A 27,405-nucleotide genomic window follows, 5' to 3' on the forward strand; every position below is an offset into this window, starting at 1 on the left:
CTGAAGAGGCCACAGCCCCCTTTCCCCTGCTCATCTGTTCTCAGCCAGGCTGGGCTCCACGACTTCCGCTGTAGGCCCAGCCAGCTGCCGGGAATCCCGCAAGGGAGAGGCCCCGAGGGCTCCGTCCCTGCAAGCAGCACCCCAGCCCTGGTCCCTTGCAGCCCGGGGAGCTTGCCTGCTCCGTAAGGGTGGGAGCTGACAAGGGCCCGCTGCAGAAAGGCCCCTGGCTTCTGTTTATTGCTGAACAAAGAAGGCAGCAAGACCAGCTTGTATGAAACCTGATTATTCAAATTTATTAACATCAAGAATTATGCAATGATGCTGTAGATTTGTTTTTTTATTAACAAATAGAAAACAGACTGTATACACCAGTGACCCCTACGGCACTATGCACCCACACGGTAAAAATGAACGTGTCCTCCAAGATCCCCACCCTGGGTTGCTGATTTCACCATCGCTCAGATTCTTAGCATTCAGAATACATTTGATAATACAATTAGCTACCCTTCCACCACCTTTATTGAGAACTCTGTGCACTCGAGAGAGGGCGGCTCTCCCCATCTTTAGTGCAAGCGTGACAGAATAAGGAGTAGTAAGATATAGTACCATTAAATTAAGTCCAGTAGACTTGCCACATTGGTTCATTAGAACGTCCTGAAGTAGCAGAAAGTACAATATTCTAGTGACTTTAAACATTTGCAGGATAGCAGAAATTATAGATACACCCAACCTCCGAAAACGTCCCCCCTCCCCCGCTGCCCCTTCCCTGAAGTACCCCATTTTCCAAAAATAGCCCATGCAGCCCCCTTGCGGGAGCGGCTAGAATTGTGCTCCTTCCCTGGGGAAGTGCGGCGATGCATTCATTGGTGAGAGTTCCCTGCACACGCACAACTGCAGCACGAGACGCGTTGCATGGCCGGCTTCTGCTGCGGCCCCGCCCCCTCCCCAGTGAGACACCCCCCAGCCAGGAGTCCGGGATGTCGGGTCTCTCACAACCGCAGCAGTGCCGACAAGTCACGTCAGGTTGGGATCGGCCAACACACATGGGCACTGAACGGGTTAATGCGCACTTTAATAGGACTGACCAGTTTCGAGCTTGTGCTGGAGTCGTCTCTCCCGCGACCCAAAGTCCCTTCCCCCCCACAGGAAATAAGGGGAAAACAGATACAAAAAGACTCAGTAGCTTAGCTCCAGTTCGGTGAAGTTTTCTAGTCTACAGAGGATGAAAAGCAGCCTATGGGGAATGGAGAGGGTCTGGAACTGTGAGCCAGTTACTGCTGGGGGTCTCCAAGGGGGCTGCACTAAAATGGGCAGCACCAAAGGCAGGGGCGGATCCGAACACGGGAGAAGGGAAGAAAGAAAAGCCAAAGGAAAGGAACCCCCAGAAGGCCTGACGGACCCAGCCCTGCCCAGCCAGATGGTCAGACTAGCAAACAAAGAGAAAGGGTTATAAAAACACGAGTAACTATTTTACAGATAAAAAAAGATCCCGTTCCATCCACCTAAAGCCTGGCTGTGAAATGCAGTCGCGCAAGGGGGGTGAGAGGGAGACGAGTGAGCAGAAATTGGACGGGACACTGGAAATGCTTTTGGAGTCGGACGCCCGTGCTCAGCGGGGGGCGATGCTCCCGAATGCAGGGGTCAGATTTGGTTGGTCGTGAGAGGACTGCTGCCTCGGCAGCAGCAGGATCTGTACAGGACTGAAGAATGGCAGCTGTGGCTCAGAAGGACCCTCTCAGCTCCCAGACATTCCCACTGCGACGGGGGAAGCACTAGTTACGTTGCATAGTGGTCAAAGCTGCCGAGATACTCCAGCGCTGCTCGATAGCACAGCTGGTACTGGTCCTGCGAGGAGAGAGGGCAGCGTGTGAAGGGAGGTGCCCTGTGCGGAAGGCGGGGCGCTGCGCGGCACAGGGGACTCACCACCGGGACAGCTCGAGCAAATAGAAGGTGCCGTCCCCAGCCCAGGTCTCTGCACACGGGCAAGCTCTAGGAGGCAGGGCGGCCCAGTGGTTAGAGCACTACCCTGGGACGCGGGAGACCTGCTCTGCCCCAGACGCCCTGTGCCATCTTGGCCCCTGCGTCTCTCTGGCCCCGTCGCCCTCTGCGCAGTAAGAACAGCCTGCAAGGCGGGGGCCAGGTGGGGCCCTTGGATGGGGTCTGGGGTGCTGCCCGAAGCAGTTTTGCCCAGCCCAGCTCAGGTTGGTATGTTAGCATGGAGGCTGCACTTCACCCAAGCCCCAGGGAGAGCGGCATGCGCTGGGCTGTCCTGCGGGATCTGGCCGGGAGCCATCCCTCCCTGGGTGGGTTGAAGGGTCAGAGGTTAAGGTGCCCCCCGGGGCCCTGGCCACCCTGCTTGACACAGTCGGGGCCTGCTGCTGGTTCCCCGCTCTGGTTGTCCCTAGAGCAGCGCCAGGCCTGGCCCTGAAGAGGGGCTCTCCATGCAGCTGGCAGCCCTCCTGCCGCAGACAGGCCCTTCCCAGCTCAGAGCGAGATCTCCAAGCACAGCCAGGGTCACGACAGGCCGGTGGCTCAGAACTAACCCCAGTGAGGCTGCTGCCTCCCTGCCCAGGCCCAAGCAGCAAGACGCCAGACATTAACCAGTGGCCTGGCCGTGGCCTGCAGAGCTGGACAGACACACCTGTGCCTGCAAACCCGCCTGGCTGCTCCAGGTGGGGGCAGGTTGGGGGTAGAGTGTGGGGCACAGCATAGAGCAGAGAGCGGGATTCCAGTTTCCACCCCCAGCCCCAGCCCAGCCCGGCCCAAGAACCCTCCTCCCACCGGGGCTGTGACCTATGCGCAGACGGGGCTTCCTGATCCAGCCTGGAGCCCAGGGCTGGCCAGAGACTGGGACCTGCTGCCAGATTCAGCTCTGTTGAAACGAGACCCTTCCAAACAGGCGTAGGGCAGCGCCGGGCCCCTGGCTGTCTCCCTTTTCCGGGCACACCCCAGCAAGGGCTGGAGGGGAGTCAGCTCCCATCCTGGGGGAGCTCCTGCCCTCAGTCAGCGGACACCTACCTCTGTCTGCACCATGGCTGGTCGCTGCGTTCGCAAGGTCTTCACCGTCTGGAACATGTCAACCACCCCTTCATAGCGCATGCGCTCCAGGACTATGCTGAGCGTGATGAACACTCCCGTGCGCCCGACCCCGGCACTGTGCAGCACAAGGAGCAGAGGGACTGTCAGCAGAGATCCCCGGCCCCAGGGACGCAGGTCCCCAGGATGGCGGCTTTGGGGCCCCACCCCCCCGCAGCCCTGCCCCGTCACTGAGCCACCTGGGCCCCCGGGGCCCATTCTGCCCAGTGCAGGACATGTTGGATGGGAAGGGGCTTGCAGAGACTCTCGGGGGCCTCTGCTTCCTGTTGCCCGGCCCTGTGGGCACCACCCGGCCTCCCTGCAGCTCCCCGTGTGCCTTCCCCAGCACACTGGCTCTGCTGGAGGTGCTGAGCCTGCAGAGCCATGGGGCCTGCTGGGGGTCCAGGCTCCACGCCGTGGCCTGTGTGGCAGCCTGCAGTTCCCCCTGCCGTTCCCAGCTCTGCCCCACGGAGGGCGCCAGGGAGCGCGGCTGAGCAGGACCCCTCATGGCTCTGTGGAGGACAGCGTCTCCGGGGAATGCTCTGCTCTCCAGGAATCCTCCGGCACCTGCCCGGCCAGCGCTCACCTGCAGTGCACCGTGATGGGCCCGTCCTGGCCAAACTGCTCCTTGGTTTTGTGCACCTGCCCTATGAAGTCAATGAAGCCCTCACCGGTCTTCGGCACTCCCTGCTCGGGCCAGTCTGTGAACTGGAACTGGCGGATGGTCCGTGATTGCCCATCCTGCAGGGAAGGAGGCATCTGTCTAGGCCCTGCTCACGTGCCAGCCCACAGAGCCCCAGGGGTGGGTTCCTGGGCCGGGGACTGGCTGTGCCTCGCAGGGGCCAGGCTCCGCAGAACCCCAGGGGTGGGCTCCTGGGTCGGGGACTGGCTGTGCCTCGCAGGGGCCGGGCTCTGCAGAGCCCCAGGGGTGGGCTCCTGGGCCGGGGACTGGCTGTGCCGCACAGGGGCTGGGCTCTGACGGTGCCTTGCAGGGGCCGGGCTCTGCAGAGCTGGAGAGGCGACCTGGGCAGGTTTCGTTCCCCTCTGCTGCTCTGGGCCTGACTCTCCTCTCGCACTGGGTGCGCCTGACTGACCCCAAGGTAACCGAGCGCTGCCCAGTGGGCACACCAGGGCGAAGGGGGCACGGCAGGTCTCCACTGGCTCTGCCCGGCCATGCCTGACTCAGAGGAAGGTGCAGCCCCAGCCCAGGAGCCCGGCAGCCTCTGTCACGGCTGGGATGGGGCTAGGCCAGCACAGACACGCAGCCAGGCCGTCGGCTCCTGCCCTGAGAGACGAGGACTGCTCCAGGAGTGACAGCCTGCTGGGCCCTCGAGGGGATCCCGGCCCCGACGAGTGGCTCCCACGGGAGGGACACGCGCGAGAGCACCGCCGGCCCCGCTCACCCTGGCATCAGTGACCTTGAACTCGCGGAGGATGTACTGGGGCATGCTGTACTCTGCCATGGGGTCCACCACGAAGTACTGGTAGCGGGCAGAGCGCTCCGCTGGCCAGTACTGGTGGCACTTTTCCTGCAACAAGAGGAGACGCGTGAGCAGCAAAGCCGGGTCCTCGCCCAGGGGGTCTGCGTAGCCCCAGCCCTGCCCCTCCCCATCCCCCGCACCAGACGCTCTCCAGGGCAGGGTCCCCCCCAGTCACCGCCCGTTATGGGGGCCTGGAATTGGGCCAAGCTCCCAAGACCAGTGAGGGCAGCTGGCCTGGCTAGGGGCTGGGCCATCACCCTGTGCAGTGGGGCTTGTACCCGGGATGCCATTGCTAACCCGCTGTCTGCCACCCCCGTGCAGCCTCGGCCAGCCGGCTCCACCTGGGACAGCCCTGGCCCTGAAGCAGCCACGGCCAGCCAGGGCTGGGAGCCTTCGCTGACGTAGGGTTGCAGCAGCAGCCGGGGACAGAGAACCATGTCCCCATAGGGTATCTCCACCCCTCGGGCAGCGACCCAACGGATTGCTCCCAAGCTGCTGGGCCCAGGCTAGCCTTGCCCTCCGGGACCCTAGCGCGGAGCCAGCCAGGCTGGGACACTCTGCTGATATGTGCACAGGCCCCACAGTAACAGCTCAGGGGACAGGGGAAGGAAAGAGCCAGCAGCGGCAGGAAACGGCCCAGGTCATTGGCAGCATGGCTCTTCCATGGGCCTTCCCCAGGCCCCCCTTCCCCGGCCCACCCCGCAGCCCTGGTCTGCCCCCCAAGCCTCACCCCCCCGCCCTTACGTACCCGGCCCATTTCGCGCAGCTTGGTCAGCATCACCACGATGGTGGAGTTATGCTCCCACAGCATGCGCCAGAAATCCTCCGTGGTCTCCGCCAGGGGCCCCTGCGTAGCAATGTAGGCTTTCTGCTGCCTGCAACACAAACAAGCCACCCTCAGAACAGCCGGCAAGGGGTCCCCAGGCAGCCCACACCCACCCGGGGGGCTCAGGCATCCGTCCCGCATGGGGCAGAGCGCTGGGCCCTGAGCATTCACCGAGCTGGGCACGGGGCTCTGCGGCAGCTGGGAGGAGGGACTGGCAGCCGGATCAGTGATCAGTGTGGGGGGCAAGAGGGCCGGTGGGAGGGTGTCCCCGTGGGCAGTGCCCACGGGGGTGGAGGGGGGGCATGCTGGATGCAGCTCTGTGTGCTGGACTCTCTGGGGGTTGGGGAGGGAGAGGAGTCCCTGAGCCACCAAGAACCTGTTGTCCCCTTGACAACCACCCTTAGCACACTGCTCCTCAGCTGCACAAAGCCCTACCCCAGCATCCCCGGGGCGTCGCATGGCCACGCCTGGGCTCGGCTGCTGATTCTGCCACCAACAGCATTGGCATCCAGCCCTCCTAGCTCTGCAGCTGGGCACTGGCCCCCGAGATGCCTCTTGATCACCCCAGACGTCGCCACAAGGGAAGCAGCGGGGCAGGCCCAGGCGCTGCTCTCTGGTGGCATTACACGGGCGAGCTGTTGTGCCAGGATAACCCCGGTGCCCCGCGCTCAGTGAGTGCAGGGGAAATCCACAGCAATCAGCAAGACCGAGGAGACTCCTGAGCCCTGGGCGTCGGTAACAAGGAGCGGTTCATGTTTCCACCACTAAGGGGCACTGGAGATCTCAGAATAGGGGCCTGTGGCACTTCCCAGCATCAAATCTCTCTACCATTTAATCTCTCCACTGGGGCTACAAACCAGTGACCGTTCGGCTGCTGCTTCTGGCGGGTTTATACGACACCAGAAACATGGAGAGTAAGGGGGCAGGAAGAAACAGAGGAGCTAATAAAGACGCAGCTTTCGCGATGCCTGCAGGAGCTGGGGCCTATTGATCTTGTTAGATCCACCTCGGAATGATCGCTCCGTTCCGAGGAATGGGCAGGAGAGAACAGAGCCCTTCAGGGAGGCGACAGGTCGGCCCTGAAACGGTGCCATCTGCTGTCCTGGCACTTGTACCTCCATGCAACAAACAGCCTCGCTCGCCGGGGGGGGGGGGCGGGGCACCGCACACCGAGCCTGGCGCTGGAAGGCAGCCCGGGGCAGAGCCCTCCCCAGGCACCCACCCCACAAGCGGCCCGGTTTTCAGCTGGCGTTTGCACTGGTTCCAGGGCATGAGAGAGGGAGGCGGCCAGCTCTGCCCGCTGCCACCTGGCTCCATGCAGCTCTAAGTGGCCTGTCCTCTCCCTCAGAGCACTCCAGGACTGACTGTATTCACTGCCCTGGTCCCAGGCTGTTCTCGGGCCAGCAGCCAGCCAAGAGGCTGCAGTGCTGGGAGCACGCTGACCCCACCTGCCCATTCCCTGAGAGCAGTGTCTGGGCCGGGCTGGGGGGACCCCCCGGTCCCTGGCATCCTACGTGGCAGGGTTTCACTCATTCCCACTCCTGCAGTCTGTGGCTCGGGTGTCGAGCAGCCGGGACCCAAGGCAGGAACCTGCTGGCCCAGTTCCTGGTGGGTAAGTGGCTCGTTAGTTTGTGCTGAATGCCAAGGGAAAGGGTTGGGGGAGGTTTTGTGCCTGGGCCGGTGGCTGGGTGAGGCTGCTGCTCGGTGCAGCTGGCACAGCCGCTGCCCTGCCTTGCCCTCACCGGTGCCCAGGAGCCGGGAAGACGCTGTATGGAACCACGGGAACGTGTCATGCAGGACACCGATTGCCTGCTCATGCTATGTACAGAGCGTCCCCAAGAGCTGGCTGCTGCGAGGCTCTCACTGGTGCCTGGCTCCAGCCCTGCCTGTCCCGAGCTTTCGCCCGAGTCCTCCCACAGCTCCGCTGGCAGACCGGCCGCTGCTGACTGCCAAGCGGCCCCTTCTTGAAGAGGCTGCTCTGGCTACTGCCGAGCTTAAACTGGGCTTCCCGGGAGGCCAGATACCGAGCAGGGGCTCTCAGCAGAGGGGCCCGTGCTGAGCTTTTATAGAGGGTGGGAACAGTTACCCCAGGAAGTGCCTGTCAGCACAGGGCAAAGAGTGCACACGTTGGGAGCTAGAAAGGGGGGCACTCTGGCTAACGCTTGTTTGTCATGCGGTACCTGACCCCAGCCAGGATCCCGATGCAATGAAGAGAAACAGGATCAGACTCAAATCCAACCCACTCCATTCCCATCCAGCACCAGGAGGCAACGTCTGGCAGACGGGAGAGCCCATCGCCCACAATGGGCAGTCCCAGCTGCTCCTAGGCAGGAGGGGATGGGCCCATGCGTCCTGGTGACTCTTACCTGTAGCCATCTATGAAGCTGGCGTTGATGTAATCGGAGCCCTCGACCCCACGGATGGGCTGCAGGCAGACTCTGGTCAGCTCGTACGGCATGATGTTCACCAGGCGGTTCTTAAATTTGTTGCATGGAAGGTTGGCACTGATGAACCGCGAGGTATGTGCTTTGGAATTGGCCAAGAGCTGGAAGGAGAGGAGGAGGGTCAGGAGTATGCAGGAGCCTGGGGGTTTAGTCACGCCTGCATGAGCAGCTCCATGTGCAGAGCAGCCAGGGGGTGGGGGACGGAGAGAATCCTAGAACATCAGGGTTGGAAGGGACCTCAGGAGGTCATCTAGTCCCACCCCCTGCTCAAAGCAGGACCAACCCCCAACTAAATCATCCCAGCCAGGGCTTTGTCAAGCCGGGCCTTAAAAACCTCTAAGGAAGGAGATTCCACCACCTCCCTAGGTAACCCATTCCAGTGCTTCCCCACCCTCCTAGTGAAGTAGTGTTTCCTAATACCCAACCTAAACCTGTCCCACTGCAACGTGAGACCATTACTCCTCGTTCTGTCATCTGCTACCACTGAGAACAGCCGAGCTCCATCCTCTTTGGAACCCCCTTTAGGTAGTTGAAGGCTGCTATCAAATCCCCCCTCACTCTTCTCTTCTGCGGACTAAATAGCCCCAGTTCCCTCAGCCTCTCCTCATAAGTCATGTGCCCCAGCCCCCTAATCATTTTCGTTGCCCTCTGCTGGACTCTTTCCAATTTGTTCACATCCCTTCTGTAGTGGGGGGCCCAAAACTGGACAAAGTACTCCAGATGTGGCCTCACCAGTGCCGAATAGAGGGAAGTAATCACTTCCCTCGATCTGCTGGCAATGCTCCTGCTAATGCAGCCCAATATGCCATTGGCCTTCTTGGCAATGAGGGCACACTGCTGACTCCTATCCAGCTTCTTATCCACTGTAATCCCCAGGTCCTTTTCTGCAGAACTGCTGCTTAGCCAGTCGGTCCCCAGCCTGTAGCGGTGCATGGGATTTTTCTGTCCTAAGTGCAGGACCCTGCACTTGTCCTTGTTCAACCTCATCAGATTTCTTTTGGCCCAATCCTCTGATTTGTCTAGGTCACTCTGTATCCTATCCCTACCCTCCAGCATATCTACCTCTCCCCCCAGCTTAGTGTCATCCGCGAACTTGCTGAGGGTGCAATCCACACCATCCTCCAGACCATTAATGCAAACGTTGAACACAGTCCCACACACGCAGAGCAGCTGGGCCGGGGGGTGGCACATAGCTGCCATCTAAAGGCTTTCGCTGCCTGTGTCCTGGCACCAGGAACTGGGACATTGGTTCTAAAAATCAACCCCTCCCAATTCCCAGCCCGTGGCCGGTACTGCCCTCAGATGCTGTCCCCCGAGAGGGGGATCCCTGGGGCTGGCTGCCCTCCCTGGAGACAGGGAACGTTTCCGTTCAAGAACCGAGTGCTGCCCTGCAGCATGGGCTAAGCTGGCCCTACTCATTCCCCGTGTCTAATGCCCAGCTCCAGCCCATTGGAGCACCAGAGGCTATTGCTGAGCCATGTGAAACGCTGGCTGCAGAGAATGCTCCTCCGGACCGCGCTAGCTGCTCTATGCAGACTGCCAAGCACCCCGCCTCCACAGCGCCTGCTTCCCTCGAGCTCGGGGCTTTGCCTTGTACTCAGCCCAAGGCGGCTGCAGACTAGAGCCCAGCGGAGCTGTTACTCTGCACCCACAATACCTGACGTGGGTGCACTGTTCCCTGCACTGGGGGAGGAGGGATCTTCCTTGGTGGTTAATGGCCTTGCCTGTCCTCCACCCACTCACCCCCTCCCTGTTCTCACGTTCACACCCTGGGAGCATGACGATGGAATGTAAAATCGGTGACATTTTCAGGTCACGTCTTGGGGCTGCCTTCACACCCAGCAGTGGCTGTGGTCAGTGCGGTACCTGGGTTTACAGGCAAGGACCACAAACCACTCTCTCTCTGGCCCCAGTAACTAATGGCGCAGGGGCTAGCAAGGGGGACCTGGGAGTAACACAGTCCCCCCACCCATGCTGATGAACCCTTTCTTGCACCCACATGGACACAGGAAGGGTGTCGACGAGACCACCCTTAGCAGGCAGCTCTCTCCTGGTGCTGCCCTAAGGCTTCCTTCCAAAGGGAGTCCGATTTTGGGCCACCTTTCTTAGAAGAGCTCCTCTGTTCAGAAACCAGTTTGTGTGGGTCCCTGAGTGGTCTCTTCGGCAGGGCTCACTGTGCACAAATACGGGGCATCTGGCCGCAGCACTGGTTGTCTACACTGTGAGCAGAGGTGTGACCCCCCAGCTGGAAGAGCTGCATCAGTCAGCGCACGAAACCAACAAAGCCTCGGGCAGACTAGCCCGCCTGAGACCCTAGGCAGTCCTCAGTGTAGCCCCTCCCGCAGCTCTCCCCCCCACGGCTACACTGTCGTTTTAGTGCCCTAGCTCCATAGCAGTGCAAGTACATCCCCTGGGGCAGGGAGTCACCCCCGTGCCAGTGTAGACGCACCCGTGAACAGGGATGGAGGGTTAAAATCTCTCTCAGATACAGAATCCTCCCAGAAGGGAGAGGTTTTCTAAAGAGCCTCACTTCACAATCCGGAGCGAGGGAATCTCCTTCTAAACATGTGAGACCTGGCAGATGTGCAAATACCCCCTCTCTTCCTCCCCACATGCCTAAGCCCTGAACGGATGGACTTAGTTGGACAGAAACCCCTGCTTATTGGCTCAGTGGAGACTGAGCTAATGCCCAAGGCGTCGTCAGTTGCTTTGGTGACCGCAGGATGAAGCTGCTTTGCCTTTCCCTGTGTTCACAGAAGTCAATGTCTGGCCTCTCCAGCCCTGTCTGCATTTGGAGGAGATTCCCAGGGCGAAGCAGAACTCCAGCAGCTCGTTTCACAGCCTGCATGGTCTGCTGCTTCCCTGCATGAGCTGTATTCCCCTGCATGCGTCTGCTGGACTAATGCCCATCATAGGAGTACATGGGCACTTATCAGAGCTGGTTTCCATCACCACGGCTGTCGTAAATATCTGTGCTAGGCTGTCACACACACACACACACTCAGCAGCAGATGGGCTGTTTTTAAAAACCCTACTCCTGTGTTCTTTCGGATGCTGCTGTCACCACGGCCTGACGCCCTAACTGGAGGTTAAATGATAACCGAGCTCAGCAGCACGAAGGCGGGACTATAAACATCTCAGATAGTTACACTGGAGCTGTTTCCAGACAAGTTGTTCACAGTCACATCAATTATCCTGAACACACAATCTCCATCTGGTTTCAGATGCAGCTCCAGCCGCACTGTGAACCAAGAGCAGAATGTGCTGCTAAGACTCTCGCATCTGCCTTCTAGATCCTCCCTGCCAAGCCAGGGAGGAAGTGTGGGCAGCCCCAAACGCCACAATTCAAATGGATTTTAACAGCTTCTACCTGGTTTGGAAATGAACAAAAGAACCATTATACCCAGCACAATCAGATTCCCTCCCTCCATGCCCAGAGCTAGCTGCTGGCTGCTCTCGGGGGTGCGGGACAGACGGACAGCCTGGCACCAACAGGGCCCAAGCCAGGGGATTTCGGGGGGGGCATGGATGCTTGCTTGCTTACCTTGAATTCCAGCTCCATTGCAGTGACGCTCTCGCCCAGGGGCACCTGGCTCAGCTTCTGGAGGTGAGCAAAGAGGTTGCGTGCGGGTACTTCGGTGTTGCCGCAGGTGGCTGCCTCCAGCAAGGCCTCGTGGATGAAGATGTATTGGTCCTCGGTCTGCACCATGTAGTTACGCTGAGATCTCATGCACGTCACGTGGCCATAGATGTCGACCGTCTTCTCATGCTTCATCCTCTCCAGCATGGCATCGATGACAATGAAGCAGCCCGTCCTGCCCACGCCAGCGCTGCAGGAGCACCGCACAGTGCAGGAGTTAGCACTACCCTGCCAGAGAGCTCTCCCACCTCAGCCCTGCTCCCTGGGCACCCTTTCCCTCCAGGGAGCAGCCAGCAGAGACACCACGAGGGTTTAAACGCCAGGCAGGGGAGTCAGGAGACCTGGATTCTAATCCCAGCCATGACCCCAAGTCACTGCATGGCCCTGGGCAAGCCCCTTCCCTCATTTGTGTCTACACTTCTCCCTCCGCACAATGAGAGCCCGACCAGGGCAGAGAAGGGGGTTGTGCACTTTTGTATTTAATATTCTGCACCTGGGCTCAGAACACACCTGGCTGGCGCTTTGGGAAATGGAAACCCAGACCAATCTCTATGTCTCGCCGCTCTCTATGTCACGCATGCGGGAGGGCGTTAGCCAGGGGTGATCTCTGCTGGGCTCACCCTGACAGGCAGCAGTCATGGGCCCTGACACAGGAACGCAAGGCAGAGATACGGAGCCAGGGCACTTCCTTGCTATTGTCCAGTCAGATCCGTAACTGGGTTTTATGTGGCGTGTATGGGTTTTAACTCTGAAACTGGGCATGAAGGAAGAGCTTTAAATCCTGTCTCCAAGGCATCTGCAAGTGCAGTGGTGATGGACTGGTTTGGGAGTAACACAGCCCCCCCCTCGCTGATCGTCCCCACTCTGGTGGGGGAGATAAATCTCAGGCCAGATAAGATGCGGATTCTTAGTGGACTAATAGTTCCAGCAAATACAGTCCTTCTCACCCCTCGTGGAGAGCTACAATAAGTGGTCTGTGCGGGGGCATGCGCATCGGTGTGTGGAATCCCCCTGGCTGGGCAGCTCTGGGCATGCTGCAATTCTAAACTGCGTTTGCTGTTTCTCATGGAGAATTGTGGCTTCTGCACCTCTGATCAGAACTGCAAAGCTGATTCATTTGACCGTGGAGCCACAATGCAAACTCCACCCGTAGCAAAGACACTGGCCCTGGGGTTCCCAGGGGATGCATCCCATCACCACAGCCCAGTCTGCAGCGAAAGCACGTTACCATTAAGCAGGAAAAAGCCAAACCGGTTTTATTACAGCAGCTCAAGGATCTCGCAGCTAAAACACGCACCCCCTGCAACCTTTAGAACACAGCAGCTCCTCCCGCAATGACTCTTACCTGCAATGGACAACCATGGGCCCAGCGTCAGGGGGGTTACAGGCTTTCACACGGCGCAGGAAGGCGAGGATGGGGGTGGGGTACTCCGGCACCCCATGATCCGGCCACGCCATGAATTGGAACTGGCGTAACTCTCGTTTCTCGCTGGAGCCATTCTGCCAAGAAACCCAAAGAGACATGCCGGGGCTGGCAACGAGCTGGTCTCTGCGGGGACTCAGCCATGGAACAATGCGCTGAGTGTCACTGTAGGCGATCAACACCCGCACAAACGCCAAAGGGCCAAATGCCCCCTCAGCACAGTGACCCCCGCCATGCCCCTGAGCCCAGGGGATGGAGGCCCCTGAGCACAGACAGCTGATCTGGAGAAAGGGCCGTGTGCGCTGTAGGGATCTGGATCAGACTGAAGAGAAGGTGAACAGCTCTCGGCACCGCACAAGGATGGGCCAGTGTCCATACCCCAGGTGGGTAAACTGAGACACAAAGGAATGAGAAGGCAGGACTTTCCCTGCTCTAATCGCTCCACTGATGTGTGGTTGGTTAAGCATGGCGACAGTGGGAGCTGGAGCCTCGCAAGTGGGGTAATCTGGCCTGCGATGGACCAGGCACACACGCAGTTCCCTGGGGAGCCAGCTGGGCAGCCAAAGGTGGCCATCTCCTGGAGAGTAACCCCCCACAGCCTCCTGCCTGGGGGAGTGAGTGAGCCCCCTGTGTAGCAGTGCTGTCAGCCTCTGCATGGGGACCCTCCACCTGCTGGGTGCAGGGCCCTGCAGAGCCAGACTCAGCCGGCTGCAAAGCCTGCCTCTTCGGGGGTTTCCACTGGCATGGCTAAGGAATGCAGCAGGCTGGAGAGGAGCAGTTGGCGGGACGGGCAGCTCCAGCTTCACGCTCTGCCAGGTGGAGAGAAGCTCAGGGCTAGCACACCCCATGGTCCTGCCCCAGGGAGCGAACAGGCACAGCCCAGGGGCAGGTCTTCTGGCCAAAATCCTGCATAGGCTGGGTGTGAGCCCTGTGGGTGCGAGACGGTCTCTGCCCAAACAGCCCAGCTGTGTGATCAGCCAGGGACCTGGTAATGGGCCTCTGTGGGGCTGGCTAACCCCAGGGCCAGGCATGCCGGGCACAGCCACGTCCAGGCCAGAGGCAGAGCAGCCACAGCCCCCCATTACCTTGTAGAGTGCAAACGTCCGGACGGTGTAGGTAGCCAGCTCGACTGTGTCCAGCAGCGTCACTTGAATCAGCCCGTAGGTCTCTGTGCCCCGGCCTGGCCAGTACTGGTCACACTTCACCTGCAGCATGACAGAAACGGATGGGTCACGGCTTGGCCAGGGCTCAGGACTGGGAGCAGGCTCTTGCAGGAGGCTTCTCCAGGACGCGGGACTCCCGTTAGTGCCTTGCCCTGGGTCAGGGCTGAACAGCCTCCCTGAATGTAACATGCAGTTTGCGGTGTAGGGAACTCAAAGCGCCTGTCCTGGGTCCCTCCACTGCAGCTCTGAGTCCTCACGGTGCCAGCATGCACTCCCCTGGGCCCACATTCAAAGTGGGTTTACTTTGGGAAGAGCTCGCTGATGCAGGAATGATCAGGGTGGCCAGGTGCCTGGTGCACAGAATGCAGGGACAGCAGCAAGGATGCTAATGAGTGCAGAGGAGAGGCACTGATGCAAAAGCAATTTCTCTCCCCTATAATTTCCTGTTCTCTACCTGCTCTTTGGGAAGACTGGGGTCTGCAGAGGAGCGCACTTGCGGCCTCCTCATCTGCAGGCACCTACCCAGAGCCTATAATCATCTGCTCCAGACCCCGCTGTGGCATGGCATGATCGGGGGCCACCAGCCCTGCCCCACAGGGATGCTGCAGGCATGGAGCTGGGCCCCGCAGGGCATCACTCATCTGGGCTTGGAAGCCATTTTCTTTGCTAACCAGCGAAGAGTCAGGAGGCAAGGAGAGAGGCGGGAGAGTATGCCCTTGAGAAGGGCAGCGGGAGTGAGAGACAGACACAGCCAGTGACCCAGCAATCTGCAACCAGCCCAGGGGCCTTCTCCCCCAAGCTGTGAGGGAAGAAACAGGAGTCTCCTGCAGCTCTGAGGCTGGAGTTGGGGTGAGCGCACAGCCCTCGAGCAGCTCTGCAGCCTGCTCCCTCAAGTGCCCCCACGCCAGCGTCACTGTACCCACCTTTGGTAGGTGGCGAGGCCCTGTGGGAGTGACAGGTCCCAGCACGCACCGCTCCACGCCTGGCTGCTCTGCGTGCTAGGCCCGGTACTCTCTGCACTGCAAGGAAGGCTGCCACGGGCACCTGCTCCCCTCCCTCATCTCACCAGCCCGGGGCACCAGCTTCACTCCCCCTACTCAGCTATTCGGTTTTTACAAGCTGCCTCTTGTTCTTGATTGTCTCTAAACCTTGGCTCCTATTAATTCTGCACATAAGTCCAGCACCCAGCTGCCTGGCTGACAACAGAAACTTCATTCCCACTCCTGTGAGCCGCACGGGACCCGGGTGCCTGCCCTAGGAGAGGGGAATGAATGGAAGCTCACTGGGGCTTGTCAAACCTAATTATTAGCTGTGTGTTTACAAGGGCCGTGTGGGAAGGGGAACAGGATGTATTAGAATCAATGGAATGGCACTGTAAGCCCAGTGAGCTTTGGGACAGGCGAAAGGACAGTGGGATGGCACTGGGGATGCTGGCATCCTGCCTCTTTCAGTTCAACTGAGCCGCTTCTGTCTCTGGCGAGGTCCTGGCACGCAGGGTTTGTTCCTGCCCCATCTCCCTCCAAGCCTGCTCTGCCCCTAAAAGAAGATGTGGAGGGGGGCTGCATGCCTAGAGGGTGGGTGCTGAGATTCCAGCCTCTCTCAGGATGCCCCAGTGGAGAGTGTGTGGTGAGACCCAGGCTGCGCGTACAGCTGAGCGCGCAGATCTCTCTCCCTCGCCGGGCATGGAGTAGAACATTGTTTTATGGTGACTGGCTGCAGAACGAACGCTGAGGTCACAACTAAACTAATCCTATCCTCACGGGTCAGTGGCAGCTGCAGCCAGCACAGAGCCACTCAGCTTGGCTCCAGGAGGAAGTGAACCCTGGCTAATCTGAGCCAGGTTCTCAGCGTCTCTAGAGTGTAAACTTCAGGGCCAGAGATCTGCTGCCCGCCCTCCCCACCAGCCAGCGGTCTCTCTCACAGCGACAGACTGGAAAGCCTCGTGAGACAGCTTCTCTTCCCGACACGTGGAAACCACGGAGCTGGGATTGCACAAACACAAACCCAACTTTTGAAGCACCCTGTGTCGGGCTCATAGGAGCTGCGGCTGGTAATTGAAAATTATTTATTCATGACCAGATAAGAGTCAGTCACATTTTCTGCCAAATTTACCCATAATGTTTATGCCCCATTTTCAAGCTCTGTAAATTTTATGCAGAAGCCGATACACTGTGGCACTAAAGCCGATAAGAGACGGTTTCTTCTGGCAGCACTCGCTTCTCATTGAGACAAGGAACATGCAAATATCCTGAACAGACATTTACTGCCAGCTTTGCTGAGTGGCCCTCCTGCCTCAGTGAGCCCGACAGCCACGGAAGGCAACCCAGCCCCGTCTGCCCACAGAGCAAGTGACGAGCCCGTGCCCACGCAGCAAGGGTCGCTGGTGAGGAGCGCATCAGGCTTCATCTTCCCTCCCTGCTCCGGTGCTACTGTCGGCTAAGTGGGAGGGGGAGCCCCACAGCAGCCGCCGGGATGCACTCTCAGGGTATTTGACGGGCATGCAGGAGCCAGTGGTAACATCTCCCCGCAGCTGGTGGGAAGTGCCAGGGCTCAGCACCCTGGGAAAGCTAAACGACGGCATGTGTTTCTGAACCACCACCACCAAACGATTCAGAAACTGACTGTAAAGCTTTGAAGGCAGTTAAATTGCCCGAGCCAGACGCTTCGGTCCTTTATGTGGCTCTTGCTTTGTGTGAACATGAAAAGGGAGGATGATTTGGACCATCAAGCCGGCTCAGATTGCTGACATAAAAGCTGATGTTCTTTAAAGATTTTTTTCTGCAGCTCATGCCCCCCTTCCCAGAGCCCATGAGCCCTTTAAAGCACTCTCACCCCGCAGGGCTGCGAAGCGGCGGCTGGCCTCAGGTCAGCTTATCTCCACATGGCATTACTGGTGGGATGTGCGCTCTCGGCTCAGAAATCAGGCAAAGCCCGCTCCGCATCGTGCGCCTGGCTCCGCAGCCCCAGAGCCTGGCCCACAGGCTACACAGCTGGAGCCGTGGTCTTGTGCTGAGCCTCCAGCTTCTAGCGGTGCCTAGCAAAGGGAACCAGCCGGCTGAGGCTGTCCAGACTCCCAGCGGAGTCCAAGAAGAGCTCCAGGCAAGCTGTTTCCAAAGGCAATGGGGCAGGACGGGGAAAGCGAGAAGGAGAAGACGACAAGGGAAGAGGCTGAATGGGAGTGACTGAATCCCAAATCGAGGGAGTTGGGAGATCTCTCACCAGGGAACACTGGGAAAGGAAATCCAATCCAGAGAATCTTCATGGGAAAGCGATTCCTTGACCCCCATCCCTCCGCCAGTCTCCCCATCCCCTCCCACTCCCTCCCGCATACCCTGTTTCCTTCTCTCTCAGCCCCCGGGTCAGCAGGGAAGTACCATTCCTCCTGTCCAGCACAGGGCTGCTGTAGGGAGTCACAGTACTGCTGTGGGTAACCGGTTTCAGGTGTACCCCCATACCTTCCCCACTTCCTGTCCCGGATTCTGTCTCGCTGGGGATGATGGGAAGGGCGGGCTCTGGCTGGCAGGACTGTCTCTCTCGTGGAGTGAGGGGCAGTGCTGCACGGACTTGGCAGAGTGGCAGCCAGCGCCCGGGGCTCCCCATGGCATTTCGTCCTGGCTCTGGTGGTGGAGGTTGCACAGGCCCAGCGCAGGGCCTGCCCCGTGCCCTGCATCCAGGACGGGAGGCAAGGCCAGTGTGTGTGTTAGGGGGAGATAAGGCACGTCTCAGTAGCAGGGGGCAGACAGGTGCTGGCAGGGTCCAAAGACACCTGTTACAGAGAAGCATGCACCCTGCAGTGCCTTTTGATAAGCAGCCAGCCTAAAAGTGAAATGACAGCGATTTAGTCAGCCACCAAACAGGGCTTTTCTCACACCTCAAATGCACCTTTAAAAAAAAAAATTTAAGGGCCACTCAGGTGTTTTTAGCCACTGGCCCTGCTCAGAGGTGCCCTTAGCAGCTGCGGCTCCTCCTCCTCTCAGGATGCGCCTCTGCCCACACAGCAACTGCTGGATGGAGCTGCAGCAGAAATCCCAGGGCTCCAGTCTGTTTGCTTCCCTCGGTGTGCACAGTCCTGGGGGGCTCAGCCCAGCGTCCGGCAGAGCATTGGGGCAGGTGCCGTAGGGCCCGCAGGGGGCACAAAGCTGCACCTGTGTGCACGTCTGTCTCTAGCGAGGGACTGGCAATTGCCCAGCGAGGAGCTGGCCTGGTCTCAGCAGCTGGGGGAAGCCTGAAGCCAGGCCCGCTTGGGCCCCGGGGGAAAGCAGTTTGTTTGCCAGCCTCTGGGCCCCTCCCAGCCCAGCCGTGCGCAGGGGCTCTGGACGGGGAGAGCGCCGCAGAGCTTGGCTTTTAGCTGAACCCAACCCCCCCGCTCTCCCCTCCTGCAGCCCCAGCTCACAGCCTGAGCACCGGCCCGCTGCCTGTGGTTGGCATGGCAACGCAAAGGCTCAGGTTTCGCCGCTGGGAGAAAATGGGGTCAGGAGAGAGACGGGCAGGGAGGTGCCATTCGCAGGGCAGGGCGGCCACACGCCCATCTCCAAAGGAGGCCCTGTTCCTTCCTTCCTGGCTCCGCAGGGGGCTCTGCATTGCAGCCCCAGGAGCTGAGCCCATTGAGATGGGACCATCCCTGCAGCTCTCTTGCATTGGCCAGGGACCGATCAGCCTGGTCATTGCAAGGAGATTCCACCAGCAGCTCCGCAGCATGGGGATGCCGCGGCCCTAGCAGTCTGCCCAACGCTTACAATGCTCCTTACCAGCCTCACCACCCTGCTTCTGCGGGGACACGGCGCCCAGGGGTAGGGGGCCTAGGGACCAGCCCCAACACTCCTATTGCAAAGCTTCGCATTCTTCTCCTGGCAGGCGTGGGTGGCACCTGAGTGTGGAGAGGGAGGGCGGAGGCTAGTGAGTGCATGTGGGTGGGATGGGGAGACAGGGGAGGCCAGCGGGGGCGAGGGGTGGGGTGGGGGCTATTACTCAGAGCAGTTTGGATCCAGGCCTGCTGCTCCCTCCCATGCAGTCTCTCACTGAAAACCTGAGGTCACCCCCAGCCCTGAGAGAAGCTTGTTCCCACCCTGCGCCTGTAACAGTGACCCGTGTTTCACTGGGGTCAGAAACATCCCACCCCAAGCTCCCTGTACCCTGGATTTCTCCTCCAGCCGGGTCATCATGACTATGGTCGCTGTCCTCTGCTCCCACACCATCCTCCAGAAGTCGCTGAGCGTCTCTGGCAGGGGCCCCTGAGTAGCAATGTAAGCATTCTGCTTCCGGTACCCATCGATGTAATTAGCATTGATGTAGTCACTGCCGGGCACCCCTGTGGAGACAAGGGGAGCCGGGTTACTGCTGCTGGGCCAGCACGACTGCAACGCTCCTGACAAACCTGGGAGACGCTGAGCCAGGCCCTCCCCGGAGGGCTGCGCGCAAATGGAGAGCGTGTTCCTGGAACAATCGAACTAACACGTTACCGGAGCAATCAGGCAACATGGAAGCAGAGACAGCTGCCACCTCACACGCGAAGGGAAGTCACAGGCAGCACATACAGCCCCAGGCAACAGATTGAAATAATTGTCTCACATTGGCCTGCTGTTCGCTAGGCCTTTCACCACTTCGGGACTGGCTTTGTTGCTCTGTTTAGTTTCACACTCCCTCGTGTCTGTTTGCAAAGGAGAACATGCGAAAAGCTTCACGTCCCCTAGCCTCCGCACGCTGCCCCCCACATGCAGCCCGCCACGACGCTCCCCTGCAACCCCCCTCCTCTGGCCTCTGCACGCTGCCCCACGCATGCAGCCCCCCATGATGCTCCCCTGCAGCCCCCCCTCCTCTGGCCTCCACGCATGCAGCCCCCCACGACGCTCCCCTGCAGCTCACCCTCCTTTGACGTCCACACGCTGCCCCCCAGGACGCTCCCCCTCCTCTGGGCCTCTGCATGCTGTCCCCCACATGCAGCCCCCCCACGACGCTCCCCTGCAGCCCACCCTCCTCTGGCCTCCGCACGCTGCCCCCCACATGCAGCCCCCCCATGATGCTCCCCCTCCTCTGGGCCTCCGCATGCTGCCCACCGCATGCAGCGCCCCACGATGCTCCCCTGCAGCCCACCCTCCTCTGGCCTCCGCACGCTGCCCCCCACATGCAGCCCCCCCACGACGCTCCCCCTCCTCTGGGCCTCTGCATGCTGCCCACCGCATGCAGCGCCCCCACGACGCTCCCCCTCCTCTGGGCCTCTGCATGCTGCCCACCGCATGCAGCGCCCCCACGACGCTCCCCTGCAGCTCACCCTCCCCTGGTCTCCACATGCTGCCCCCCCCCCCCCCGCATGCAGCCTCCCCACCATGCACGTAAAGCTCACCCTCCTCTGACCTCCGTAGGCTGCCACCAGTATATAGCGCCCCCTGCAAGCGGTGTCCCCCATGTGTAAAGCTCACCGTCCTCTGGCCTCAGTGTGCTGGCCCCCGCATGCAGCACACCCCCCACAAGCTTGCCCTCCTCTATGTTCTGCCAGCTGCCCCCAGCACAGTGCCCCCCCATGCAGCACCCACCGTATGCCCCCCCGCACATGCCCCTCCAGTGGAAAGCTCTTGCCTGGAAAGACCTTTAAAACACAAACCCGCAGTTACTAAGTCAAATGTAATACAGTTCTGCCCCGGAGTTGAATGTGAGCACCTGGCTTGGCGGGGGCTGCGGCAGCCCCTCAGCACCAGGTCTAGGACCCAGCAGGGATCCCCAAGTTCCCACGGAGGGCGTGCTCACATTTTCCTTTAAAGGAGGCTTAGGATTAGTTGCACCTGCCACAGGGCTCTGCAGAATCTCCTGCAGATTCCCAGCAGCCTTAAGCAGAATCAGTGGAAGAGAAGCGGGGGTGGGGGGAGGAGAAGCACCCTGGCAATCTGGAGCCTGGAGACCAGATCAGCCGGAGTTCTGTGCTGGCTCCCCCTTGGCCCAGCCGCGCTAACACATGGGGGCCTCTTCTTCCTGGCTGCTGCATCCTGCAGTGAAGGAGAGGGAGCTGGCAAGGCACTTTGGGAATGGCTTGGTCACAGGACCAGCTTACAGGACCAGGGTCACTTCAAGAAAGTGGATTCCCCGTGCAGAGCTCAGCCCCTCGGTATAGGGGAGCCCCACGCTGCTACGGGGAAGAGGATGAATCTCCTGCAAAGGAAGAGCAGCCCAGTGGCATTAGAGAGATGTTCCTTCTTGGGATGAAGAGAGACCAGGCTGCATGGCCACCTGCATCCCAAATGAGCTCCAGCCTCACCACCACATGGGCCCGCACATAATTAGCTGGGATCCCCTCACGCGTTCAGCCAGCAGGCTGGGCCACGTGCTCGGGTGCTGGAGTGTTTCCGTGTGTGCGACAGACAAGAGTGAGTGGGTGTTGTAATGCAACGCGCGCTGCGTGTCCAGGGACTGCAAAGCAAACATTAGCGCAGGTCAGAGAGCTCAGCAGCCTCCTATGCACAGAGCGGGAGGCGGATAGGTCAGCGTTTGGTCTCACTGCGCTATACACACATCAGCACTCAGGTGCTTGCCTCTCACACCAGAGCTCTTGGGCTTCGCTGGGCCTTGCAGCAGGGGCTGGAAATACAGCACTCCCATGCCTGGTTAGCTGAAGCCACCGCTTGGGCACCCAAACCTAGATGGGACAAAACCTTGAGGAAGGTCCAGCAGGGAGGAGTCCTGCCCTGGCCCCTGGACCGGGATGGACTAGATGGGGCCTAGGAGCACTTTCTAACCTCTGTGATTTGCCACCCTGAGCTGACCTGTTTTTCCTGGCCCCTAGACACCGGGCACAGAGCCAGCATTCCTGGCCAGCTGGGTGCGTGGCTGAAAGAGGCACATGGGTGCGCTGCCCGTTCTGGGAGGGGCCAGCCAGGGGAGCAGTCCAGCAGGCAGCACAAAGGGATGGCTCGCACTGAGGCTCCTGGGGGCGGCGGGGGAGGGCAGGGCAGGCCACGGGCTGCCTGCTCCACTCCCCCATAGGGGCAGGCACAGCCCCTTGGCGGCGGGTGTGGGCTCACTATGGGCAGAGCTCCTGTGGCCAGCACCCTTCTGTCTCCAGGGCTGACAAGCCAGCTCCTCTCACCCCCAACACAAAGTCCGGCCATGTGGCTTTGAGCTCATGCAGTTGGGGCTCTAGAGGTCCCAGGTATGATCCCGCCCGAAGATGACCGGGGTCTGCTGCCGTTACACCAAGGCTGGGAGAGCTGGGCCTGGGCGTGGCAGGAGGCAGCTGAAGCACCGCTGGGGAAGAGGCCAGCAGAATTCTGCTGTTGTTTCTTATCCTTCGGCCTGAAAGACACATTTGCAGGGTCTGGAGCCAAAGTGCACCTCTGGACTGTCTGCAGCCCCTGCCTGGCTACAAGACCCTCCTCAGGCAGCCTGGGGCGCAGCATGGACAAGCACCCCGCTCCCCTGGCTGTTTGCCCTGCTACACTCAGGGAGTAACCTTGCTCCACTGCCTGTTACAATGATCCCCAACAGGTGGCTTTCCATGCCACTCCCTCAGACGCCGCTTGGAACCGGCCCCAAGCCCCACGCTTACCATCGACAGAGGTCAGGATGACACGTGAGTGGTCATAGGCGATCACGTTTGCATAGCGGTTTTTTGGTTTATTCACTTCCAGGTTGGAGTTCTCCCAGGTGAACTGCTGCCCTGGATCGATGGACTGCAGGAGAGAGGACAGGCTGTTACAGCACGCTGGGCTGTCTGGAGGAGACGCACCTTTCCTGGGAGTTGCGGGATTGCCATGCCACAGCCTGCCACCCAGCCACACCTGGCTGCGACTCCGCTCGGTCAGGGCCAGCAAGGCATTCTCTGGGCTGGTGCTCAGCCGATGCCAATCCCGATGCCCTGCCAGGAAATCAAACCTGCCCTGGAGCAATTTGACAGTCACTGAAACAGCTTCTCTGCTGCAGCGCATGCAGGCTGGCTAGTGTGATGGGGGGGCCTCCTCTTCCCAGCCAATGCTCCCTAGTCCAAGCTTTCCCCGCCCCAAGCAGAAATTCCTCTACCTCAATTACTGTAGCAGAGACTGGCTCCTGCTGGGCCATGCACACACTTACTGACCCCAGAGGTTTTATCAGTCAGCAAACTGCAGGCCCTGGAAACGGAGCAGCCTCTGGAGCCTTGTGCAGCCCAGGGGATTTGGATATTAAAGAACAAGAGCGAACAAGGCTCCTGCTGGGAGACGTCATGAAACCGGATGGGTCACTAGCTGCTGCATCAGCGGCTTCCGCAGTGGGAGCATCTCTCCTTTCAGTTCATGGCGTGACAAGGAACTGCAGACCTGGGGACAGGGCCATAAACATGTGTAGGGCCCAGATGCTAGGGACTGGCTGGGAATCAAATGTGCGACTCATCTGCATCCCTGACAAAGGATTCCGCCCACGTACTCAACACTCTGCTGTGGGGCCAGCTGGGCCCGTGACACACCTGACATGGCTGACGGGACCCGCCCCACATACTGAACGCAGCCCGTCTGCTGTGGGGCTGAAACCTCCTGCCCTGCATAACCGCCACAGCCCCTCCGGGATCATTCCCCTGCGTCCCTGCCTTGGCTCATCCAGGACCCCCGCATGTACCCACCACAGCCCCTCCGGAACCCTTCCCCCTGCATACCTGCCGTGACCCATCCGAAATCCTGGGCCACCCTGCAATCAACACAGCCCATCCAGAACACACACACGCTCTGTACCTGACATGGCCCATTCATCACAGGGCTGCCTGGCCACTGTATTCCCAAAATCATCATCCTCGTAGTCACATTTCTCACGTGCAGAAGAGAAGAAAATGTGAAGGCCTGTCCCAAACATGTCTCTCTGAGCTGGGAGGGACCCTCCTCATCAAAGCCTCCCTCATTCCCACACCTGGTCTGGGTGCGCACGCAAAAAGGCAGCTATAATCATGCCATGAAACGCTGGGAGCTGCATTACCAGCCTTGTCAGCGCCTTCTCAAAACCACACGCTAGTTCAACCACAAGATATGGGCTGGCTGCAGGACCCACTATGGCCTGTGTGATGCATGAGGCAGGCCAGATGAACGTAATGGTCCTTCACCACTATGAAAGCCCCAAAGGGCGTCAGGCTAGAGACCAGCACTTTCTGTTGATCACCCAGGGAAACACAAAGTGCAAACACCAGCCCATGTGATTACTCCCTGTACCGCCCCCTCTGGTGTTCGCTGCAGCTGCCCTTGGATCAATAGCACGGTTAAGGGCACCATGTGCCTGCTCTGATATCTAAGTAAAGGATAGCCTGTATCTCATGTGGGGTATTGGCATCCTGAAGAGGGGCTGTCACCAGGCCCTTCCGCAGCTCTCCGAATGAACACGATCCTGCGCCGGGCCTGCCTTTGGCACAGCACACATCACTCCCACCCAGGGGCCCTGGCGGTAGCGCGCTCCCCCCGCAGGGCCTGGCAGGGAGACGTGGCATCACAGTGGAGCTAATAGGGGGTTTGGGCAACGCAGAATGTAAACAGATGTTTCTGACAGAAACCCTGTAATCTTCTACCATCAGAGTAATAAGCAGCCCCAGCGGCGGCAAGCAGGGGCGCTGTGGCTGGGGGAGCAGAGGACGCCAGCACCTGGCTCCTGGCTGAAAGTTTAGCTGCGTATTCCACTGGGTGTCCACACATCTCTGTGCTAACACTGGCCACTGGCTTGTTCCACAGCTCCTGACTGGGGCTGCTCGTGTCTCACATCATCTGATTTCACGTTGCACAATGGAGAATTTCATCACATTTCCTTTTGAAATGTTCTTCGCCCTCTGCTGTGGGCATGCGGGTCGAGGCTGTTCGCTGCGGGTCGAGGCTGCTCGCTGCAGCTCAGGTCTGGCAATCTGAGAGCCAAGCCAGGCTCCGAAGCCCCCAAACTGAAGGCCATGTTACTGAAAGGGCCCCATAGGGCAGAGGACGAGGAGATGCAGGGCAGGAGAGGGCCTGGGGCGGGGCAAGGCAGGGGGTGAGACAGGGCATGTACTGTTGTGATAGTTGGGACTACAGATTTACCCTAATTACAAGTTTAACGCGAAGAAGTGAGCAAAAATTCATAGAAGGGTCATGATAACCAGCAAAAGCAAACGTTGATGGGAAAAGATGGGAAAGGGAGACAACGGCTGAATTAGACTAAACAAAACAGCCTCCTGACAGAACTCAAGCACTGTGTTAAGATCATGCTGGGTAGCAAGACCAGCATGAAAGGAGAATCAGTGAACCAAAATTGGTGCATCAGAAACTAGGCCTAATTGGTGGAAAAAATACAGACAGGATGAGCCGGTGCACCCACCCCTGTCTTCTGTGGTCCTTCGTGAAAGGGACTTTGGGGGAGAAAAACTGGCTACTAGAATGAGGTTCACCATCACAGCTGTCACCCCACCATCTGCTGGGACCCTGGGCCTCCTTCACCCTAATCCTGAGTGATGTCCTGGCCAGCCCAGGCCAGAAAGAAGGAGCCAGACGATACAGTCACCTCCACTGGCTCCAGCCACATCCCAAATACTACCTGGGACTGTGTCACCACCCCTCTCCCACATGTGCCTTTTCCGGGTTCCTTCTGTCGAACATGAGTCTGGCTTAGCCGGCCAAGGCTGTGTATTGTGCACCATGGCTATGAGCCTGCAGCCAGCCAGAGGCAGCTAGAAGCAGTGCCCTGAACAGCCCAAAGCCGGTACGAGTCTGCCAGGTCTCGGAGTGGCTGGGCCTGTGTTTCTCCAGCTTGGGGTGGGGGTGGGGGTGCACGCAAGTGAGGGACACCCCAGGGACAGACGCTGCAGCCTCTCTCTCTGCTGCTCTTTTCTCTCCCCTCTTGGGTGTGTTCGCCTGGTTCTGTCGGCGAGGAAACGGGATCCAACTTCAGCCGCAGCAGCAGCTCCTGCCCGTGTCTTTGCTCCAAAGGCCCGTGACTCCCGCAGAGACTGTCCAGCCGTCTCTAAAACCTCTCTCCAGCTAAACTGCCAGGGACCAAGGGACGCTGTTACAAGGCCAGCCTCACTTAGCACTGTCCCAGGGTGAGGATGCCCAGCAGGGTGGGGCAGGGCGGGGCGAAGTTGCCGGGCGGAGGGGAGGGCCCAACAGGAGGGGGGCAGGACGGGGCGAGGATGCCGGGCGGAGGGGAGGGCCCAGCAGGAGGGGGGCAGGACGGGGCGAGGATGCCGGGCGGAGGGGAGGGCCCAGCAGGAGGGGGGCAGGGCGGGGCGAGGATGCCGGGCAGAGGGGCCAGCAGGGTGGGGCAGCACACCGCTCACAGGACTGTGGCCCATCCTCCAGGTGAAGAAGCCCCTCATCCATCGGGGCTGACACAGGCACTGGCCAGGTGTAGTCCAGCTACGGCCTGCTCTGCAGGGCCCGGAGGTGGGCGGGCTGTCCCCTCCCTGCCCGACCCCAGGAGCCAGCTGTCCAGGAGGGCGCTTCCAGATCAGCTGGTCTGTTCTGGCTCTGCAGGGTCCCAGCCGAGCTTGCTGCTGAGGGCTGATCGCTAGCCCAAGCCACGAGCCCCGCTGTAGGAAGGGAGGGGCGTGTGCAGGATGCAGAGAGAGCAGACCAGCATTCCAGTCCGCGGGGAAAGGAGTACGGGTGTCACGGGGCCTGCACAGACCAGCTGGGAGTTTACAGCCCTAGGTCGCCAGCCTCCTGGCTAGAGGCTAGAGCCGTGCTACTTGAAGTGAGCAGATCGAGGGACGTGATCGTTCCCCTCTATTCGACACTGGTGAGGCCTCATCTGGAGTACTGTGTCCAGTTTTGGGCCCCACACTACAAGAAGGATATGGATAAATTGGAGAGAATCCAGCGAAGGGCAACAAAAATGATTAGGGGTCTGGAACACATGAGTTATGAGGAGAGGCTGAGGGAGCTGGGATTGTTTAGCCTGCAGAAGAGAAGAATTAGGGGGGATTTGATAGCTGCTTTCAACTACCTGAAAGGGGGTTCCAAAGAGGATGGCTCTAGACTGTTCTCAATGGTAGCAGATGACAGAACGAGGAGTAATGGTCTCAAGTTGCAGTGGGGGAGGTTTAGATTGGATATTAGGAAAAACTTTTTCACTAAGAGGGTGGTGAAACACTGGAATGCGTTACCTAGGGAGGTGGTAGAATCTCCTTCCTTTGAGGTTTTTAAGGTCAGGCTTGACAAAGCCCTGGCTGGGATGATTTAACTGGGAATTGGTCCTGCTTCGAGCAGGGGGTTGGACTAGATGACCTTCAGGGGTCCCTTCCAACCCTGATATTCTATGATTCTATGAAGTGGTGGTCCGTGGACCGGTGCCGGTCCGCGAGCCATCGGCTGCCAGTCTGCACGCACACTGGAAAATAAAATGGCCGGTCCCCCACATCAGATAGCTTGAGAAGCGCTGGGCTAAAGGATTCAC

The 27,405-nt window shown here is 59.6% G+C and overlaps 1 protein-coding gene across 12 annotated transcripts in view; it reads right to left on the reverse strand.

The window, feature by feature from the left end:
* Positions 1–267: 267 nt before the first annotated feature.
* PTPRF (protein tyrosine phosphatase receptor type F) overlaps positions 268–27,405 on the reverse strand; it is a 605,446-nt gene continuing 578,308 nt past the window's right edge. For all 12 annotated transcript variants that reach the window (XM_075131918.1, XM_075131917.1, XM_075131916.1 and 9 more), the window contains 11 exons: positions 22,586–22,709; positions 19,185–19,360; positions 13,975–14,094; positions 12,812–12,966; positions 11,371–11,656; positions 7,749–7,927; positions 5,305–5,431; positions 4,479–4,604; positions 3,662–3,816; positions 3,019–3,154; positions 268–1,845 (listed from right to left, as the gene is read on the reverse strand). In XM_075131918.1, the coding sequence (XP_074988019.1) occupies positions 1,777–1,845; positions 3,019–3,154; positions 3,662–3,816; positions 4,479–4,604; positions 5,305–5,431; positions 7,749–7,927; positions 11,371–11,656; positions 12,812–12,966; positions 13,975–14,094; positions 19,185–19,360; positions 22,586–22,709 (1,653 nt within the window). In that variant the 3' untranslated portion in view covers positions 268–1,776. The remainder of the gene's footprint in view (positions 1,846–3,018; positions 3,155–3,661; positions 3,817–4,478; positions 4,605–5,304; positions 5,432–7,748; positions 7,928–11,370; positions 11,657–12,811; positions 12,967–13,974; positions 14,095–19,184; positions 19,361–22,585; positions 22,710–27,405) is intronic.

Source organism: Caretta caretta, chromosome 8 (assembly GCF_965140235.1).
Source record: "Caretta caretta isolate rCarCar2 chromosome 8, rCarCar1.hap1, whole genome shotgun sequence".
NCBI classification, from domain to species: Eukaryota; Metazoa; Chordata; order Testudines; family Cheloniidae; genus Caretta; species Caretta caretta.